Here is a 22,139-nt window from a genome sequence, read left to right as displayed (position 1 = left end):
CAAGAACCCAAACACCATAGTTATGGGAGATTTCAACTACCCTGGGATAGACTGGTGTCTTGGAAATTCAAAATGTGCAAAGGAAATGGAGTTCCTGGAAGCAATCCAGGACTGCTTCATGGAACAACTAGTCGAGGCACCAACGAGAGGATCAGCGACTCTGGATCTGATCCTCAATGGGCTGAAAGGCCCCGCGAAGGATGTGGAGAACATAGGACCACTAGGAACCAGTGACCACAACATGATTCAGTTCAAAGTGCAAGTAGGAGTACCTATGGGAAAGAGAACCAAGGCAATAACATTTAACTTCAAGAAAGGGAACTATGATGCCATGAGACAAATGGTGAGAAAGAAGCTCAGAAACAGCTCCAAGGAAACTCGGACTGTGGAGCAAGCCTGGTCCCTATTCAAGGACACAGTAAACAAGGCGCAAAACCTATATATACCAAGATTTAGGAAAGGTTCCAAGAAAAATCAGACAAAGGACCCTGCATGGATAACCAGTGAAGTAAAGAAAGTGATAGGAGACAAGAAAAAATCATTTCGGAAGTGGAAAAAGGACAAAACTGAAGGAAACTGGAGAGAGCACAGGAAGCAACAAAAAGAATGTCACCGAGTAGTCAGGAAAGCCAAGAAAGAGTATGAGGAGAGACTGGCCAAGGAAGCAAGAAATTTCAAACCATTTTACAGATAAGTGAAAGGGAAACAGCCAGCGAGGGAGGAGGTGGGGCCCCTGGATGAGGGTGACCGGAAGGGAGTGGTGAAAGAGGAAAAGGAGGTGGCTGGTAGGCTAAACAAGTTCTTCTCGTCGGTCTTTACAATAGAGGACACATCCAGTGTGCCAGAACCGGAAAAAATCTTCAGGGGAGATCAAGAGGGGAAATTATCATGCATGGAGGTAAGCCTCGAAGACGTTCTTAGGCAGGTAGATAGATTAAGAACGGACAAGGCTCCGGGCCCAGACGGGATCCACCCGAGAATACTGAAAGAGCTCAGAGATGAAACAGCAGAGTTACTGCAGCATATTTGCAACCTGTCCTTGAAAACAGGGGTAATCCCGGAGGACTGGAAGATAGCGAATGTTACACCGATCTTCAAGAAGGGATCGAGAGGCGACCCGGGAAACTACAGACCGGTGAGCTTAACCTCCGTTCCAGGGAAGATGGTCGAATCAATGATCAGGGAAGGTATCAATGAGCATATAGAAAAAAATAATCTGATGAGATCGAGCCAGCATGGTTTCTGTAAAGGCCGATCATGCCAGACAAATCTACTGCATTTCTTTGAGGGGATAAGTAAGCAATTGGACCAAGGTGACCCAGTAGACATTATATATCTAGATTTCCAAAAAGCCTTTGACAAGGTGCCCCATGAACGATTACTGAAGAAACTGTGGAGTCACGGGGTGGAAGGGGACGTGTACAGATGGATCAAAAATTGGCTGGCGGACAGGAAACAGAGGGTAGGAGTAAAGGGGCACTACTCTGACTGGATAGGGGTCACAAGTGGTGTTCCGCAAGGGTCAGTGCTGGGACCATTGCTGTTCAATATATTTATTAATGATCTAGAAACGGGGACAAAGTGCGAAGTTATCAAGTTCGCGGATGACACAAAACTCTCCAGCAGGGCCAGAACTGTTGAGGAATGCAAAGAATTATTGCAAAGTGACCTGAACAAGCTGAGTGAGTGGGCAAAAAAATGGCAGATGAGCTTCAATGTGGAGAAATGTAAGGTCTTGCACATAGGGAAGGGGAACTCCATGTACAGCTATACGATGGGAGGGAGGGTACTCGGGAAAGGCAGCCAGGAAAAAGATCTGGGGGTATTGGTAGATAACACAATGAAGCCGGCGGCACAATGTGCAGCGGCCTCAAAAAAAGCGAACAGAATGTTGGGCATTATCAAAAAAGGTATCACTACCAGAACAAAAGAAGTTATCCTGCCACTGTATCGAGCAATGGTGCGCCCACATCTGGAATACTGCGTCCAATACTGGTCGCCATACCTCAAGAAGGACATGGCAATACTCGAAAGGGTCCAGAGGAGGGCAACGAGGATGATAAAGGGTATGGAGAACCTTTCATATGCCGAACGGTTAGACAGGCTGGGGCTCTTTACCCTGGAGAAGCGGAGACTGAGAGGGGACATGATAGAAACTTATAAAATCATGAAAGGCATAGAGAAAGTGGAGAGGGACAGATTCTTTAGAGTAGCAGGGACAACTAAAACAAGAGGTCATTCAGAAAAACTGAGAGGAGACAGATTCATAACGAATGCAAGGAGGTTCTTCTTCACTCAGAGGGTGGTGGACACCTGGAACGCGCTTCCCGGAGAGGTAATAAGACAGAGTACAATTCTGGGGTTCAAAAAGGGACTGGATGACTTCCTGGAAGCGAAGGGGATAACAGGGTACAGATAGAGGTTTACCGTACAGGACATTGAGCGAATAGGGTATGGATATTTCAGGTTAGGTAGGGAACACTTTCAGGTCATGGACCTGGGGGGCCGCCGCGGGAGCGGACTGCCGGGCACGATGGACCCCTGGTCTGACCCGGCAGAGGCAACGCTTATGTTCTTATGTTCTTATGTTTACCACCTTTGGCCCTCAGAACCCTTTCTTAATAAATTCAGGCATTCCACAAGTAACACTTAACCATACCAGGAAAGGTTTCAGTGAGTTAATCTAGAGCTACAAAATTTAATTTAATTTAATTCTTATATACCGCTAATAACCGTGAGGTTTCTAAGCGATTTACAAAAATGAATGCATTAAAAGATACAATAAATAAAAATAAATAAGATAGGTACTTGGAAATTCCCTAACTGTCCCAAAGGCTCACAATCTAACTAAAGTACCTGAAGAGACAATTTATGAAAAATAAAGATAAAATATAAAGACAGAGATAGATATAGAGATAGAAATGAATATTTCACCAAGTAATGAATAAATAAATTAAAGATAGAATTAAAATAAATAAATAAAAAATAGAGATAAAAAAATAATCAAGAGAAATAAAAAATATATATTTAAAGCATTCTCCCCTGCTGGATCGGGGGAGGGGTGTAACTGTGATCAGGTGCCCTGCTGGAGAGGGGCTCCCGATACTGCTGCTGGTCTTGGTGAGCCGTTGGCACTGCTTCTTTTAGCAGGAAACTTTTAGACCATTACAGGTATTTTTGACAATTCTATTCTGATGCATTATGGGACCTGGAGCACTGAATTCTTTGGGTAAAATCAAGGACTACAAATCCTGCATTGCTTTGAGATGCAAGTTCAAAATCACAACTGACCTTATCATGGACAAAGGGAGCCTTTGTCCAGAGGTCCTTCCAGGGTTATAGATAGCGATTCAACAACTCCAGAAGCCAGCAGTCTTCAGGGGATCATAGAAGCCCTCCCTCCAAGTAGTCCCAATGGTGCCAGGTGGGCAGCTACGCCCCCATGTATTGGGGGGCGTCTGTCAGTGTTTTAAGGGGAATGGGAGAAAATTTCCTTGGACCAATGAGTGTTGGATATCATCTGAGTAGGTCATAAGATTGAGTTTTATTGCCCTCCTCTGGATCTGTTTGTAGACTCTCTGACTGGATAGTCAGAAAAGGAGGCCACGCTTCAAAGACTTCTGAACATTCAGTCTATAGAACCTGTCCCTGACATTAAATCGGGCTCAGGCAGATACTCCAGATTATTATTATTATTAATTTTATTTTGTATACCGCAGTACCAGAAGCAGTTCAGAGCGGTTTACAGAGGAAAAGACTGTACAAAGACAGCAATGTTACAGAAAGAAATTGGCAGTTACAATAGTAAAATATTTCAATTATATTATTGGGCCGAGAATGGTTAGGTATAACCGGAAATATGTCAGAAGTACAACAATTATTTCAGAGATACAAGGCAAGAAGGGGTCAGAGAAATTTATCAAAGATGTAGGTTTTAATTGATTTCCTGAAGGACTGGTAGGAGGGTGTATTTGAAATGAGGGTGGTTAGTCAAGTATTCCAAGAAAGGCATAGAGGACTGGAGACCCATCTTGGATCTCAAGGTGGTGAATGCCTTTCTGAAGGTCTCCCATTTCCACATGGAAATGGCCCGATTGGTCATTGCAGCTGTGGCTCCTGGGAAATTTCTTGCCTCCTTGGACCTCACAGAGGTATATCTGCATATTCCCATCTTTCCAGGCCACAGAAAATATTTGAGGTTTCACATACTTCAACAGCATTTCTGGTTTGCAACTCTTCTGTTTGGATTGATGCCATTTTCACCAAGGTTATGGTGGTGGTTGTGGCTCATCTCCAGAAGATGGGGGTCCAGGTGCATCCCTACCTGGACAATTGGCTGATCAGAGCCCTGTCCAGGCAGGAGTGTGAGATGGCAGTGCAATGGATGTTGAATTGCTCTAGCGGTTAGGCTGGATTGTTAGCTTCAAAAAGAACCATCTGGATCCGACCCAGACTCTGGAGTATCTGGGAGTTCTTTTTGACACGGCTTGGGGTTGCATTTTTCTTCCAGAACCATATAAACAGAAGCTGCGATGATAGATCCTGTTTTTCTTGGTGATACAGATTCCCACTGCATGGCATTATCTTCAGATGTTGGACTTCATGATAGCATCCCTGAAAGTATTCTCCTGGGCCAAGGCACACATGCGACCTCTCTCCAAAACTCTGTTCTGTCTTGGTAGTCTCCATAGAAGGCACTCACTTCAGATGCAGCTCCTAAGGACAGGGACAGCGAGGAACAGCTTACACTGGTGGCTTCAGGAAACCTCCTTGTCGAAAGGCATACCTCTCCAAATATTGGAGTGGGTGATGTTCATGACTGATGCTTTTCAGCTGGGGAGCTCATTGCGGGGACCACTTGATGGTGATCAGAAGAGGTGATCCATAAACCATCTGGAGTTCCGCACCATCCAGCTGGCCTTGAAGATGCTGGAAAAGGTTGTTGAAGGAAAAGTTGTAAGGGTGTTCTCCGACAACACCACAGCAGTGGTGTATGTGAACAGACAAGGAGGCACTAGAAGCGCCCCCTTATACCATACAGATTCTTGTATCCCGCAAATGTCGATTAGGAATCATTGCTGCTTACATAATATTAGAAATGATACAGAGGTGTATACCACATGTACATGAATACATTGTAACAGATCATTATAGTGAAGAGAATAGATGTGTTTTCAATGCTTTCTTAAATTGGAAGTGTGTGGTAAATCGTCATAGGCTGCTTAGGAGTTCATTCCAGACTTTGGTCCTTTAATTCAAAGGTAGTCTCGAAGAGAGCTTTCCTCCGGACCTGGAATGGCGTGGGGAGAGGAGTGGTAGCTTCCAGCGTTGAGTTGTTTTTGAGTCATTGAAAGACTGTAAGACTGGGATGGCAGAAGTGAGACTGACTGCATTTTCTCCATATATGGCTTTATGAACCATACATGCAATTTTAAATGGAACCCTGCTTTTAACCGGTAGCCAGTGCAATTCCTTAAGTAGTGGTCTTGCCCTCTCATATTTGGTTTTGCGAAGGATGAGCCTTGCTGCTGTGTTTTGAAGTACCTGCAGTTTCTTAAGGTCTTTCTCTGCGATGCGGCAGTAGAGGGAGTTACAGTAGTCCAAGTAGGGGAGCAGGACTGCTTAGGCCACTGTCCTGAAGTTTTTCTGGCTTAGGGCTGACTTGATTGTTCTCAGCTGTCTTAATCGAAAGAAGACCTTCTTTACTAGAGAGTTGACTTGATCTCTCATGGTCAGTTCTGAGTTGAGTATTACCTCGAGCACACTTGATATTCTGCTTATAGGTATCTGCTCACCTGTGTTCAAGGTGATTTCCCGTGGAGGTGATGTGTTTTGGCTGCCAAACCAGAGCAACTTTGTTTTCTGTTTGTTAAGTTTGAGGAAGCGCTGGTGAGACCATGAGTTTAAGTCTTCTATTAGTGTCATAATGTACTAAATTGTGTCTGGTACCGAGTCTTTAGCCATGCATAGGAGGTAGAGGTCATCTGAATAGGAGAAGGTGTGAATGTTGGGGTCAGTGACATGTTGATCCAAGGCATTTACGTAGATATTGAATAGGGATGGTGAGAGAGGAGAGCCTTGAGGGATGCCACAGGATGCCTTCCATGGTTGTGATTTCTTTTGGCCTCTCCTAACTTCGTAGGTCTTTTGGCTCAGATGCTCTTCTCGTGGGCGGAAGGCCAGCTTCAGGCTCTATCAGTGGCCCATGTGGCTGGAGTGGAAAACATTCAGGCCGACTTCCTAAGTCATCAGTTCCTGGACCTGGGGGAATGATTGCTCTCCCAAAGGGCGTTCAATCTCATTGTACTCTGCTGGAGCAGGCCAGAGATGGATTTGATGGCTTCTGACAAAAACTTGAAAGCACAGTGCTTTTTTAGTTGGATAGAGGAATCAGGAAGCTCGGGGTTGGACATGTTGGTCCAGCCCTGGCCGCACAACGGTCTTCATTGTCTCCCTTCCTTGGCCTATGGTGGGCTGTGACATTCTCAAGATTGTGACTCATTTGGATGTCATGATCCTAGTTGCTCCAGGTCAGCCTCGCCAACCATGGTATGCAGATCTGGTACATCTTCCACCATCTAAGCTGGTCAGCCAATGAATATTGGTGCTGACTGGCTATGTTGCTATGTGCTGATCGCTTCCTTCACCTCTACAGTGAGCCACACCGGTTCTTTGCTCTTTTTCCTCTTGGATCCTTTTTTGATACACGGTATATATAGATTTTGTGCCTCGGTGACTGTGTCCTTAAAAAGGGACCAAGCTTGCTCTAGTGTTTGTACAGTGCTTATCCTTTTCTTAATCTTCTTCCCCACCATGAATCTCATCCCTTCGTAATTCCCTTTTCGTAGTTCAGCGCCATGGCTGTCGTTGTGGACTGATGTTTCTCACCTGCATCCAGGTTGAAGCGGATCATATTGTGATCGCTGCTTCCCAGCATCCCTTCTACAGCATCCCTTCTACATCTTGTGCCGGTCCTCACAGACCATTTAGAATTAAGTCCAGAATTGCATTTCCTCTTGTATTTTCCTTGATGAGTTGTTCCAGGAAGCAATCGCCTACAGTATCCAGGAACTTGGTCTCCCTAGCACAGCCAGAGTTGCCTAGGTTCCAGTCTATCCCCAGATAGTTGAAGTCACCCATGATAACTGCGTTGCCTCCCTTGCAGTTGCATTTAATCTCATCTGTCATTTCCCCATCAATTTCTTCGGACTGCCCTGGGAGCCGGTAGTAGATGCCAATCTTCGTTTCCAGTCCAGTTGTTCCGGTAATTTTGACCCATAGAGACTCTAACTTATCCGTCAGTTGTGGCGTGTTCTCTCCAGTAGATTCAATTCCCTCTTTGGCGTATATGGCAATGCCCCCACCTTTTTGAGCCACTCTGTCTCTGTGATATAGTTTGTATCCCAGTAGCACAGTGTCCCAGAAGTTTTTCTCAGTCCACCATGTTTCTGTGATGCCAATGATGTCAACGTTATCTTTTTGTGCCATAGCTTCTAATTCACCCATCTTATTCCTTAGGCTCCTTGCGTTCGTGTACATACACTTGAGTTTACGATCTGTTCCTTTCTTGCATTTCCTTCCCTCTTGGTCCCTTTCAATCTGTCTTGCTTGTGATCCGGTGGGTCTTCCCCTATATCTTCCTGCACAGTATCCTCTGGTGAGTCTTCCCCTCTACCTTCCTGCATGGTATCCTCTGGTGAGTCTTCCTGCACGGTATCCTCTGGGTATACCGGTTCCCGAACCATTGACTCTCTCTCTTGGTCGACTGTTGGCTTTCCCCTTCTTCCTAGTTAAAAAACTTCTCAACTTCTTTCTTGATGTTGTTTGCAAGTAGCCTTGTTCTGTCTCTGCTGAGGTGGAGTCCGTCCTTCCTGAATAGCTTGCTCTTCCCCCAGAACGTCGTCCGGTTGCACATGAAGTGCAATTCTTCTTCCTCAAACCAGCGCTGCATCCACGCGCTGACTGCTTGCAGCTCCATCTGCCTCTTCTCGTCAGCCCTGGGTACTGGCAGGATCTCCGAGAATGTTATCCTCTGCGTTCTGGTCTTCAGCTTCCTTCCTAGAATCCGGAACTGGTCCTTCAGTACTTTCCTGTTGTAGTTCCTGCTGCTCATGTTGTTCGTCCCCACATGGATCACCGCCACCTTATATTCTTCTTCCACACTGTCGATGATCCTGTCGATGCGGCTCACTATATCTTCTACCTTGGCTCCCGGTAGGCAGGCCACCAGTCGATCCAGTCTTCCTCCTGCTATGTGGCTGTCGACTTGTCTGATGATGGATTCCCCCACAACGATTGCTGTCCTCTCTATCTTCTCTTGATTCTCCAGCCGCAATACTCCAGATGAAGTTGCACTATGGAGCGATACAGGAGCATTATAACATTCTTAGTCTTGTTAACCATCCCTTTTTAAATAATTCCTAGCATCCTGTTTGCTTTTTTGGCTGCCACCGCACATTGGGCGAAAGGTTTCATCGTATTGTCTACGATGATACCCAGATCCTTTTCTTGGGCGCTACTCCCCAAGGTGGATGCTAGCATCCGGTAACTGTGATTCAGGTTATTCTTCCCAATGTGCATCACTTTGCATTTGTCCACATTAAATTTCATCTGCCATTTGGACGCCCAGTCTTCCAGTTTCCTAAGGTCCACCTGCAATTTTTCACAAGCCATATGTGTTTTAACAACTTTGAACAATTTAATGTCATCTGCAAATTTAATCACCTCACTTGTCGTTCCAATTTCCAGATCATTTATAAATAAGTTAAATAGCATCGGTCCTAGTACAGACCCCTGCGGCACTTCACTGTTTACTGTTTTCTACCGATAAACCAATTCCTAATCTACAACTGAATTTTGCCACCTATCCCATGACACTTTAATTTTCTCAGGAGCCTCTCTTGAGGAACTTTATCAAAAGCTTTCTGAAAATCTAGATACACTATATCAACCGGCTCACCTTTATACACATGTTGGTTCACACCTTCAAAGAAGTGAAGCAAATTTGTGAGGCAAGATCTCCCTTGGCTGAACCCATGCTGACTCCGTCTCATTAAATCATGTTTGTCTACGTGTTCCACAATTTTATTTTTTATAATTGTTTCTACCATTTTGACCGGCACTGAAGTGAGGCTTACCAGTCTGTAATTTCCCAGATGTCCCCTTGAGCCCTTTTTAAGAATCAGCATAACATTGACCACCCTCCAACCTTCAGGTACTAAAGACGATTTTAGCGACAGGTTACAGATCACTAACAGCAGGTCAGCAATTTCATGTTTGTGTTCTTTTAGTACCCTTGGATGTATACCATCCGGTTCTGGTGATTTATCACTTTTTAACTTGTCGATTTGGCTTAGTACATCTTCCAGATTCACCGAGATTTCTTTCAGTTCCTCAGCATCATCACCCTTGAAAACCATTTCTGGTTCAGGTAGATCTCTTACATCTCTGTAAAGACCGAAGCAAAGAATTCATTCAGTCTTTCCATGATGGCCTTATCATCCTATTGCTGTTTTCGGAAATTAATTAAGGCCACTTTGTTTGATAAGTTTATTACTTAATGAGAGTTTTATTATTGAAATTCTATTTTACAGATATTTGTATTTTATACTGTATTATTGTATTTCACTAATTGTCCAGCTCTTTTTAGTTTAAACCGCCTAGAACTTTTGGTTATAGCAGTATCAAAGAATAAAGTTATTATTATTATTATTATGAAGTTTTGTGGAAGTTGTTGGTGACTGTGAGTTATTGTGCAGGATTTTCCACACAAATTGATGTTTTGATGTTTGGCATGCCTTTTGATACTGGTGGTTCCCCTAAGGGCTGCTACTGCGTCTGCTTTTCTACCTTTGATTATCTACCACACATGTGCAAGTGTTTTTAAGCCTTGTTCTAAAAAAAAAAGTGGAGTTTTTTGCCAGGTGAAACTGAACTGAGGGCTCCTTTTACTAAGATGCGCTAGCGTTTTTAGCACATGCAAGATTTTAGCGCATGCTAAACCTGTGCTATGCTTCTAGAACTAACGACAGGTCAATGCTGGCGTTAAGGTCTAGCGCGCGCAGCAATTTAGCACGCGCTATTCCGCGCCCTAAGGCCCTAATGCACCTTTGTAAAAGGAGCCTTGAGGCCTTTTCTCCACTTTTCTTTTCTTGAATGATTGAGTTGTGTGTGTGAGCCCCTGTGAGTGTGGTGGAGTGAATGGCCTTGCAGTGTCTGAGTGGCCACTGATTTTCCATTTGGGACATAGCTGTGCTTTAGAGTGATTATATATGTCCTTTTCCTGAGTGAGTTAGTAATTGAAATCACCCATTATTATAGTATTGCCCATTTCTCCAGCTTTCTGAATCTCTGAAAATATTTCTTCATCTGTCTGCTCATTTGGTAGTATAACCCTACCTTTATATTCCTTCCATTCACACATGGAATTTTTATCCATAAGGATTCCACACTGCTGTCTGTCATGCAGAATGTTTATTTTATTTAATTCAATTCTCTCTTTAACATATAGCGCAACCCCCCCTCCAATTTGATCTACTCCATCCTTGCTATATAATTTGTACCCAGGTAACACAGTGTCCCATTGATTGGCCTCTTTCTACCAGGTCTCCGAGATGCCTATTATATCTATCTCATCATTCAGTGCTATATACTCTAACTCTCCTATTTTATTTTTTAGGCTTCTAGCATTTGTATACAGACACTTCAAATTATGTTTTTTCCTTGCAACTACAGTCTGCTGCAACTACAGTGGCTTTCTTTCACTATTTCAATTTTATCCTCCAAGGATACCTCACACTAAACAATCCATTCCTGGGCCACTGTCAGCTTTCCCCCACATCTCAGTTTAAAAGCTGCTCTATCTCTTTTTTAAACGTTAGCGCTAGCAGCCTGGTTCCATCCCGGTTAAGGTGGAGTCCATCCTTTCGGAACAAGCTCCCCCTTTCCCAGAAGGATGCCCAGTTCCTAACAAATCTAAATCCCTCATCCCTGCACCATCGTCTCAACCACGCATTGAGACTTCGGAGCTCTACCTGCCTCTTGGATCCTGCACGTGGAACTGGGAGCATTTCTAAAAATGCAATCCTGGAGGATCTGGATTTAAGCTTTCTACCTAAGAGCCTAAATTTGGCTTCCAGAATCTCCCTCCCACATTTTCCTATGTTATTGATACCTACATGTACCACGACAGCTGGCTCCTCCCCAGCACTATCTAAAATCCTATCTATGTGACGCGCAAGGTCCCCCACCTTTGCACCAGGCAAGCAAGTGACCAGCTATCTACATGCCTAATAATCGAATCGCCAACTACAATCGCTGTCCTAACTTTTCCAACTACCTAGCTGGGCACTGATGAATTTTTTATAAGATCTGCCTACCCAAGTGGAACATCATTTTCCTACGGCATCTGACATCATCAGGTGATGCCAGAACTGCTCCCATAAGATTGGGGCAGTACTACAGCATACACCAATATGGGCGTGTCAAAGGGGCATGTTTTGCCCCTTGGGAAACCTCTTAGAGCATCAAGAGTCTATGAAGCTCAGGTGTTGCATTTGTTTAACCTTGAAGCATTGTTTTTTTTTCTATGTTTTCTTTTTATCTATTGGTAAAAGGAAAATAATGACTAAACATATCAGGGCTTCTACTCCTATTGATGGACAAATGTCTTTAGAGGGGAAGAGTCATCTAATTATGATTGAAGGAATGCCCTGAGCTCAGTTGAAAGAACCCCTCCACCTCAACCTTTATTGCAGACTACTCTACCTTTTCAGGTTGGTGACACCCAAGAAAACGTTCTTTTGGAGCCTAGAGAAGGTTAAATTTCCGACTGGAACGGCGATTGGACTAGCTCCAAAATTTACTGACAATCAAGAAGTTTCTTTAAAATACATTTGGACTGTTGTTTCTAGAACTGAGATTTTTCTTAAAGAAATTATTTCTTAATTATGTTATTTTTCTACAGAAGTGGTAACTAAATTTGAAGAATATGACGGGACCTTAGGGTCAACTACAGCTCAAGTGCAGGCTTTTGATTAAAGATAGCCTTTTTCTTCATCATGAGATAAAGACTATGGAGAATTTGGCAAGGGTTAGGAATCTTAGATTTCTATATTTTCATTTACTGTCTCCTGAGACACTTGTTCATAAATATTTTCAGCAAATGTGTCATGCCTCACAAATTTATTACACTTCTTTGAAGGGGTAAACAGCCAGGTGGATAAAGGGGAATCCATAGACATCATTTACCTTGACTTCCAAAAAGCCTTCAACAAGGTACCACACGAAAGACTGCTAAGGAAGCTATGGAACCACGGGGTGCAAGGGGTGGTCCACCGATGGATCAAAAACTGGCTGGCGAACAGGAAACAGAGGGTTGGAGTAAAGGGCCATTACTCAGATTGGAAATGGGTCACGAGCGGAGTTCCACAGGGGTCGGTGCTGGGACCGCTTCTGTTCAATATATTTATTAACGACCTGGAGGCGGGAACAAAATGTGAGGTTATTAAATTTGCGGATGACACTAAACTATACAGCAGGGTCAAAACCATGGAGGACCTCGAAGACCTCCAAAAAGATCTGACAACGCTGGAAGAGTGGGCCAAAAAATGGCAAATGAGCTTCAACATAGGGAAATGCAAGGTCATGCATGTTGGGAAAAAGAACCCGATGTTCACTTACAAGATGGGGGGATCACCGCTAGGGGTGAGCAACCTTGAAAGAGACCTGGGAGTGAAGGTAGACACAACATTGAAGGCGTCGGCGCAGTGCGCCACAGCCTCAAGGAAAGCAAACAGAATGTTGGGTATCATTAAGAAAGGTATCACGACCAGGACAAAGGAAGTCATCCTGCCACTGTATCGTGCAATGGTGCGCCCGCACCTGGAGTACTGTGTCCAGTACTGGTCGCCGTACCTCAAGAAGGACATGGCGGTACTTGAGAGAGTCCAGAGAAGAGCAACTAAGCTAATAAAGGGTATGGGGGACCTCTCATATACTGACAGATTGAAAAAGCTGGGGCTTTTCTCGCTGGAAAAGCGACGACTTAGAGGAAACATGATAGAAACCTTCAAGATCATGAAGGGCATAGAAAAAGTGGACAGGGACAGATTTTTCAAACTATGGGGAACCACAAGTACAAGGGGGCACTCAGAGAAATTGAGAGGGGAAAGGTTTAGAACAAATGCCAGGAAGTTCTTTTTCACCCAGGGGGTGGTGGATACATGGAACGCGCTACCGGAGGATGTGATAAGCAGAAAAACGCTACAGGGCTTCAAAGAAGGTCTGGACAGGTACCTGGAGGACCAAGGGATTGAGGGGTACAGATAAGAGTAGAGGTAAGGTTATAGGGATAGGATTAGAGGTAAATTGTAAAATTAGTCAGAGACCACTGTTCAGGCAGCTGGCCTGATGGGCCGCCGCGAGAGCGGACTGCTGGGCGAGATGGATCTCTGGTCTGCCTCAGCGGAGGCAACTTCTTATGTTCTTATGTTTTGGTATCATTATCATTCCAGAACAGAATGGTGACCTGGCCCCTTTGGCTCCTTCAGTCAGTGCAGATATTTTAGCCTTTCTGGAAGATTCAATAGTAGAGATGTCTGGATTTATCTGGATATGGCCTTTTTTTTTTAGAGGACTGTCCAGGCATCCAGACGGGTTTTCAAAACCCAACATTTTGTCCGGGTTTGAAAACCATTGAGTTGAGGGCAGTGTCTGGAGGGCATCTGCCCATGCATTGATGCACTGCAATGACCCCACGCTCATGTGTGTGGCATCGTGGTGCATGCGCAGAAGAACTCCAGCAAAATTTTTGACAGAACACTGAATTGTAGGGAGGGGGGTGGCTTATTATGGTTCAGTATGTAATTAAATCTCATTGATTGGAAGTTCCTGTAAGAATTTTCTAGATTTCTTATTATTATTTTCTTATCTTTTTTATCTCCCTTTTTTTCTCTCTTGATGTGAGCTAGAGTTTGATGGATCTTTGATTTGTAGTTTTTCCTTTTTTGATTTTGTATCATATTTCCTTTTTTTTCCTGTTAAATTTCTTGGGAGTGTAATACTCATAAAAGCAAATATAAAAATGCTTTTGTTTAGAAAATATTTCCAATGCTAAGTAATCTCAAGTACTTTGATGATGTGTATATTTAAATACTTTTTATATAATAATAATAACAGTTTATATACTGCAGGACTGTGAAGTTCTATGCGGTTTACAATGATTAGAAAAGTTACAGAGAATGAATAAACAAAGTACAGTTTTAATGATTGATAGTTCTTGCAATCGTTTGTTGAGGACTAAGATTGAATAGGTTGGTTTCCTAAGTATTTCAGGAACAGATGTGTTTTTAGGCGTTTCCTGAATTCTCCATAGGTTATATCTGTAATTTTAATTGTAATTCCCAAGAAATTGGTTTTTTTAAAAAATTTGATTGTAAACTGTTTAGAACCTTGTGTTAATAGAGATATATAAACAAATGTTAATAATAATACACATGAGTTCAATTTTGAAAAGAATACATATCTAGATCATGGTTCTTTTCAGACCCTACCAAAACAAATTATCTCATATTATAAGAACATAAGAATTGCTGCTGCTGGGTCAGACCAGTGGTCCATCCTGCCATGGATAAAGCTGATATACACATGTAAATACTGATATTTGTGTCTGTAGTTGGAGTATCAGGTTTCTAAAATAAGAGTCTAACTATAATGATTTTGTTGGCTTATGTAAAGGCCCACTTTTTTTTAAACTGTTTCAACTCTTAACTCCCCCTCACTGCTGTCGGATACCTATACTCACTATAACCTCCCCAACTCTGAAATGTTCTTTCTAGATTGTAAGCTGTTCTGAACAGGGACTGTGCTGCGTATGCCTTTCAGCACTATAGAAATAATAAATAGTAGTAGTAAATAATAGTAACATCTGTTTCAAAAATAGAATTTAATAAACTTGACAATATGGGTTTTTACATTATGAAGCAGTGCTGAAAAGATCTCAGCCCAACCAAGAAGAGAATGACGTAGATATGGTTCAATCAATGATCTGAAACAATGTCAAAATATAGAATTTCGTTTCTGCAAATTGGCACTTAGAGCATGTTTTACAAAGCCGCGTTAACGGCTACTGCGTGGTAACGGCCCTAAGCCCATACAGATTTAAAGGGCTTCAGGGCTATTGCCGCGCGGCTTTGTAAAACAGGCAGTTAATGAAACAAGCAGTGGCGTACCTAGCCTATTTGACACCCGGGGCCCATCATTTTTTGACACCCCCCCATCTGTATGAAAAACATGATTTTTAGTAACAATCCACACGTCACAAAAGAGTGTACCTAGGAAAAGGCAGCATCTTACATACTGCAATACACCCATTGTAAAACTAAACAAGCCGGACTAGTACAGATCAATCCTGCACAGTCAATGCTAACAGAAACTGTGTCTTTCGAACACACAGAACACAGAAAACACCTTCGCCTAGTATGGAATATGTAATCACAAACTAATCCCTCCCCCTTTTATAAAACTGTAGTGTGGTTTATAGAATTCTGAGCATCAGAGCTGTTATCACCACGGCTGGCGCTAAAAAATGCTCTACAGTTTTGTAAAAGGGGGATAAAATAGAAATACGTAGACAAAGGTTAAATTGAACCACCAAGAAACTGGACTCTGCATACAATGCAACACCAAAGAAACAGCGATGCATCTCCCCTAAAGCAAATAAATAAATATAATTTTTTTTCTACCTTGTCTTCTATGGTTTCTGCTTTCCTCATCTTCTTGTTACTCTCTTCCTTTCATCCACTGTCTACCCTCTCTCTGCCCCTTCTATATGGCATCTCTCTGCCCCTTCTATATGACATCTTCTCTCCTTCTATTCCCCTTCCAGATACTTTATGCATCCCCCTTCCATTTCTCCCTTCACCCCCATTGGTCTGGCATCCATCTTCTTCCCTTCCCTCCTCCAATTGTCTGGCATCTCTCCTCTCCTCTTCTTCCTTTCCATCTCCCACACCCCATAGTCTGGCATTTCACTCTCTCCTCTCCCTTCCCCCCACTTCCATGAGCATCTGCCCCCTTTCTTTCCCTCCAACCCAATTCCATCCAGTATCCTTTGCCTTTATATGTCTCTCCCTTTTCCCTGCACACTAATTCCATGAGCATCTGCCCCCTTTCTTTCCCTCCAACCCAATTCCATACAGTATCCTTCCCCCTTATGTCTCCCTCTCCTTTCCCTGCACATCAATTTCATCAGCATCTGCCCCCTTTCACTCCTTCCACCCTTCCATACAACCCTGACCCCCTTTCTCTCCCTCTACCACTCTTCTATGCTCCTCTCTCCCTCCAAACCAGCAAGGTTCCGCGATAACTGCTTCTGCTGCCGCTGCAAGAGGTAAGTGACGTTGGAGGGGGTGAGCCAGCAGATGCAGGGAGTTGTGGCAAGGTCCCGCGATGACTGCGGCTGCCGGTCCACCCCCTCCAGTATCACTTAATTTTTCCAGAATAGAGGCGGCAGACGGCAGTCATCGTGGGACTTTCCTGCACTTCAGCGTAGCTGCTGACTGCTTCAGAATAAGGACGGCAGCCGTGCTGAGGTGCAGATGCCGTTTAGAGCAGCGCGGGAGATTCCGGACCCCGCCAGCTGGCTGTGCACCCCCATAGGGCTGGCACTCAGGGCAGTCCGCACCCCCCGCCCCGCCCTTGGTACGCCACTGGAAATAAGATAACTCTTCAGCTACTGTGGCAAAATAACACATAAAATTTAGGAAGTTGGTTGGACTGAGAACTTTTCAGCACCCCATGTTAAAAATGTAAAAAAAAAAAAAAAAAATATATATATATATATATAGCATAATGTTATATATATATATATATATATAGTGGTACCTTGGTTTACGAGCATAATTCGTTCCAGAAGCATGCTCATAAACCAAAATACTCGTATATCAAAGCGAGTTTCCCTATAGGAACTAAGGGAAACTCGCTTGATTCATTCCCACCCACCCCCATCCCCCTAGGCCAGCGGCGCTGCTCTACCCCCCCAAGAACCGGCATTGCTCCCCCCGCTCATGAAGGCCTGCCCGCGTGATCCGCCATCCCCACGCTCATTTGCTCCCCCGGCGATCCAGCAAACTCCTCCCCGCGATCCGGCACCCTCCGCTCGCGTCGCACCCCCTCGTCGCCATGATCAGGCATCAAAAATGCACCCACCCACCCGATCACATTTCTTACCTCCCATTTAGCACCGGCACCAACGCACAGGACATGCCGGTGCCGAAGATCTGCCTCCTTCGCGCTGGGCCTTGAGCATCTGCGCATGCTCAAGGCCTTCGTGTTCCTGTTCTCTCCGAGATTCTCAGATCTCCGAGAATCTCGGAGAGAACGGGAACACGAAGGCCTTGAGCATGCGTAGATGCTCAAGGCCCAGTGCGAAGGAGGCAGATCTTTGGTTACCGGCACCGGAATGTCCTGTACGTTGGTGCTGGTGCTGGTGGCAAATGGGGTGTAAGAAATGTGATCGGGTGGGTGCCTTTTTGATGCCGGATCGCGGCGGGGAAGGGGTGCGACACAAGTGGAGGGTGCCAGATCGCGAGGGGAGGGTGCAGGATCATGGGGGGGGCACTCGTAAATCGAGGCATGCTCGGTTTCTGAAGTGCCGATTTTGCAAATGTTTTTGCTCATCTTGCAAAATACTCGCAAACCGAGGTACCACTGTATGTATATATATATATATATATATATCTCATAATGTTTTATATATATATCTATATATCTATAGCATAATGTTATATAGCATAATGTTTTATATATATCTATATCTATATATATATATCTATAGCATAATGTTATATATATATATATAGATAGATAGCATAATATTTTTCTCTTAAGTTGGAGAAGTCTTTTGTCTGTTTAATATTGTAGCAGTTGTATCTGGTGCAAGGATTTCATTTGCTACTGATTAATTTGTTTGTTGGGGGCAGAAAGATTAGACCTTTTAGCCTTCAATCCCACCTCTTTCCAACTGATTTCTGTAACTGGCCTTATCTTACAGTCTACCCACCTAGAAGCCAAAAATTGTCAGCTAGAAAGCAAGTACCTGGTAGTTCTGCGAAAGCTGCAGGAAGCCTTACCTGACCATGACATGTTGAAGAGCCTGATTGAGGATGCATTGCAGGGAACTGACAAGGAGGGGGTGGGGCAGTCTACCATACGGCTGAACCTATTCAGGTAAGATATAGAGACGAGCTCATGGCTTGTAGTTTAACAATGTTCTACTCATCTATTCTCTGAGAAATCAAATACAGTAAAACCTTGGATTGCAAGTAACTTGGTTTGCAAGTGTTTTGCAAGACAAGCAAAACATTTTATTAAATTTTAACTTGATATACAAGCAATGTCTTGTAATACAAGTACATACAGTATACATACATCACAACTGAGCCGATGGTTCTTCTCTCTCTGATGCTGCATGAGTGTATTGACAGTTCGAAATAAACAAAGTCTTGCAATACGAGTATGTACAGTACACATGCGTCAGACCATCATCATAACTGAGCCAATAGGTCTTCTCTCTCTGACGCTGTGGGAATGTAGTGATTTTTCTAAACATGTGAGATCTTGCAATACAAGTACGTATAGTATTTTGTATTAAAATTTTTGGGTTGTGGAACGAATCGTCTGAGTTTCCATTATTTCCTATGGGGAAATTCGCTTTGATATACGAGTGCTTTGGATTACAAGCATGCTTCTGGAACGAATTATGCTCGCAAACCAAGGCTTGACTGTACTGTTTAGCTAGCAGAGCTAGATTTCTATCTATTCTGGTGACCCTGCACCGAGTTGGAATTTAAGATATGATTGAGATAAATTTGCATATACTCTGTGAGAGAGTATATAGAATAACCTTGGTCCACCTTGATGAAAATTAATTAAAGAAAATGTATTAATTTTTAATTGAATCGAACATCTCAATATCAGTTATACCAGAATGAGAGAAACTTTTAATTAGAAATAGAATATGGATTCTGAAACAAGGTCTGACACAGTGAACATGCTTCTGACCTTTTCTCTAGATGCTATTTTTAGAACAGATATTTTTTTTTTGAAAATATTTTTATTGAATGAACCAGTCACAAGAGGAACAATCAGCAACCAAGCCAAAAGAGAATAACAGCATAGAACAGATATTTTGTTAAACTTTGTTACACATTTTGAATATCAGCTGTTTGTGCAGACCCTTTTTTATCTTCTTGCATAAAAGCTATTGCTTTTAGGTCACATGATCCCATGTTTGGGGGAAGATGTGGATTACTTGAGCTCCTGAGCCCTTCTCATTAAAACCCTTTCAAATGTAAAAAAAAATCTAGTGGAACCTACCTAAGAAACACTTAAAGTAAAACTGTACCAGACCTGATATTGGAGAACCATGAATTAGAAACATAGAAACAAGGAACTGAAATGGGCTATAGTTGAACTGCTTCAACTAATAGCCAATCTGTCGATCAAATCAGGAAAGATTCCGGAAGACTGGAAGGTGGCGAATGTTATGCCAGTCATCATGAAAGGTTCAAGGGGAGATCCAGGGAACTACAGACTGGTGAGTCTGACTTCGGTACCGAGAAAGATGGTAGAAGCGCTGATAAGGACCGCATCATTGATCACCTTGACGAACATGATTTGATGAGGACCAGCCAGCACAGCTTCAGCAAAGGAAGATCTTGCTTGACTAACTTGCTGCACTTCTTCGAGGGAGTAAACAGGCAGATAGACAAGGGTGACCCGGTCGACATTGTATATCTGGATTTTCAGAAGATATTCGACAAGGTTCAGCATGAACGACTACTTTGAAAAATTGCAAGCCATGACATCGAGGGTGATGTACTCACATGGATTAAAAATTAGCTGGCGGATAGGAAACAGAGTGGTGGTTAATGGACAATATTCGGACTGGAAAAGCATCACAAGTGGAGTGCCGCAGGGTTCAGTGCTTGAACCCGTGCTCTTCAACATATTTATAAATGACCTGGAACATGGTACGACGAGTGAGGTGATTAAATTTGCAGATGATACAAAGTTATTCAGAGTAGTGAAGACGCAGGAGGATTGCGAGGACCTGCAATGTGACATAAACCCACTGCAACATGGCAAATGAGGTTTAACATGAATAAGTGTAAGGTGATGCATGTCGGTAACAAAAACCTTATACACGAATACAGGATGTCCAGTGCGGAACTTGGAGAGACCCCCCCAGGAAAGAGACTTGGGAGTACTGGTCGACAAGTCAATGAAGCTGTTTGCGCAATGTGCGGCGGTGTCAAAAAGGGCAAACAGAATGCTAGGAATGATTAAGAAGGGGATCACGAACAGGTTATCATGCTGCTGTACCGGGTCATGGTACACCCTCACCTGGAATACTGCATCTAGCACTGGTCGCCGTACATGAAGAAGGACACCGTGCTACTCAAAAGAGTCCAGAGAAGAGCGACTAAAATGGTTAAGGGGCTGGAGGAGTTGCCGTACAGTGAGAGATTAGAGAAACTGGGCCTCTTCTCCCTTGAAAAGAGGAGACTGAGAGGGGACATGTTCAAAACATTCAAGATAATGAAGGGAATAGACTTATAGATAAAGACAGGTTGTTCACTCTCTCCAAGATAGAGAGAACAAGAGGGCACTCTTTAAAGTTAAAAGGGGATAGATTCCGTACAAACGTAAAGAAGTTCTTCTTCACCCAGAGAGTGGTAGAAAATTGGAACGCTCTTCTGGAGGCTGTTATAGGGGAAAAACACCCTCCAGGGATTCAAGACAAAGTTAGACAAGTTTCTGTTGTGCCAGAACATACGCAGGTAAGGCTAGTATCAGTTAGGGCACTGGTCTTTGACCTAAGGGCCGCTGCATGAGCGGACTGCTGGGCATGATGGATCACTGGTCTGACCCAGTAGCAGCAATTCTTAAGTTCTTATGATGGCAGATAAAGGCCAAATGGACCATCTAGTCTGCCCATCTGCAGTAACCATTATCTTTTCCTCTTTCTAAGAGATCCCACATGACTATCCCAGGCTTTCTTGAAATCAGACACAGTCTCTTGTCTCCACCACTTCCACTGGGAGACTGTTCCACGCATCTACCACCCTTTCTGTAAAAAAGTATTTCCTTAGATTACTCCGGAGCCTTCACCTCTTAACTTCATCCTATGCCCTCTCATTCCAGAGCTTCAACTGCACTTAATGCTGCAAATTAATTTTTTGGATCCTAACAGCAATTCATTTAAGATACATGGAAAAATATCTGCTAAGATCTGAAACATCAATGAGCTCAAAGCACTTTGTGAAGGGGAAAAATAGTGAGAAAACTCACTCACAGACTGGCAACATGGCTAATTCTACTGGTCAATTTCCAGAATTTTCAGTGCAAGAAGTAACAGCAGTTGTTCAGGCCTTCAACCTAGATTTATGGCTGTGGTGAATGCTTTGGAACCAAGATTTACCCAGCTGTCTGACCAAATAGCAGGAGTGAAGTCTTTCCTATCAGAAATTATCCGCTGCACTGGTAAACTGGAGGTCTGTATGACAGAAGTTGAGGATATAACAACGACTACCTCAGGTTCAATGGCAGCCCTGAGGGAGCAGCTTTGTATATAAGAAGCTAGACTTGAAGACTTAGAAAATCACTCCCGCAGGGATAATATTCGCTTTGTTGGACTACCAGAAACTATATTAGATTCTCATCTGCTGTCTCAACTAGAGGACTGGCTGCACAAAGAATTACCATTCCCCACAGGAGTTGGACCTATCCATTTTGAAAGAGTACATCAATTGGGCCGCAAGATTGAAAATCAGCAATGACCTCAAACAGTAATTGCTAAAGTGCAAAATTATGCACATAAAGTAGCCCGCTTTCAAAAAAATATTGTCAACGTCAAGATTTACTTACATTTAAAGAGAACCAGATCAGATTGTTCCAAGACTACTCCTCTTCTCTGTCTGACAAGCGCCAACAGTTTTCATTGATATCTACAGACCTATTGCAGGGTAAGATGTGCTTCATGCTGGCATACCCAGCGATGCTGAAGATTTTAAATAATGCTGCATGGCGGGCTTTTGAATCTGCCTCAACTGCTAGTGAATTTGAGATCTCTGCCT

The 22,139-nt window shown here is 43.4% G+C and overlaps 1 protein-coding gene across 1 annotated transcript in view; it reads left to right on the top strand.

Annotated features, from left to right (window-relative positions):
* The window catches only part of TBC1D2 (TBC1 domain family member 2), a 523,004-nt gene that overhangs the window by 334,027 nt on the left and 166,838 nt on the right, over positions 1-22,139 (top strand). Inside the window, exon 9 of the mRNA XM_033918140.1 lies at positions 18,053-18,228. Within this exon, the coding sequence (XP_033774031.1) occupies positions 18,053-18,228 (176 nt within the window). The remainder of the gene's footprint in view (positions 1-18,052; positions 18,229-22,139) is intronic.

This window comes from Geotrypetes seraphini, chromosome 1 (genome assembly GCF_902459505.1).
Source record: "Geotrypetes seraphini chromosome 1, aGeoSer1.1, whole genome shotgun sequence".
Classification (NCBI taxonomy): domain Eukaryota; kingdom Metazoa; phylum Chordata; class Amphibia; order Gymnophiona; family Dermophiidae; genus Geotrypetes; species Geotrypetes seraphini.
Note: the sequence above shows the minus strand (reverse complement) of the source record. Positions and strands in the feature narration are given on the sequence as shown.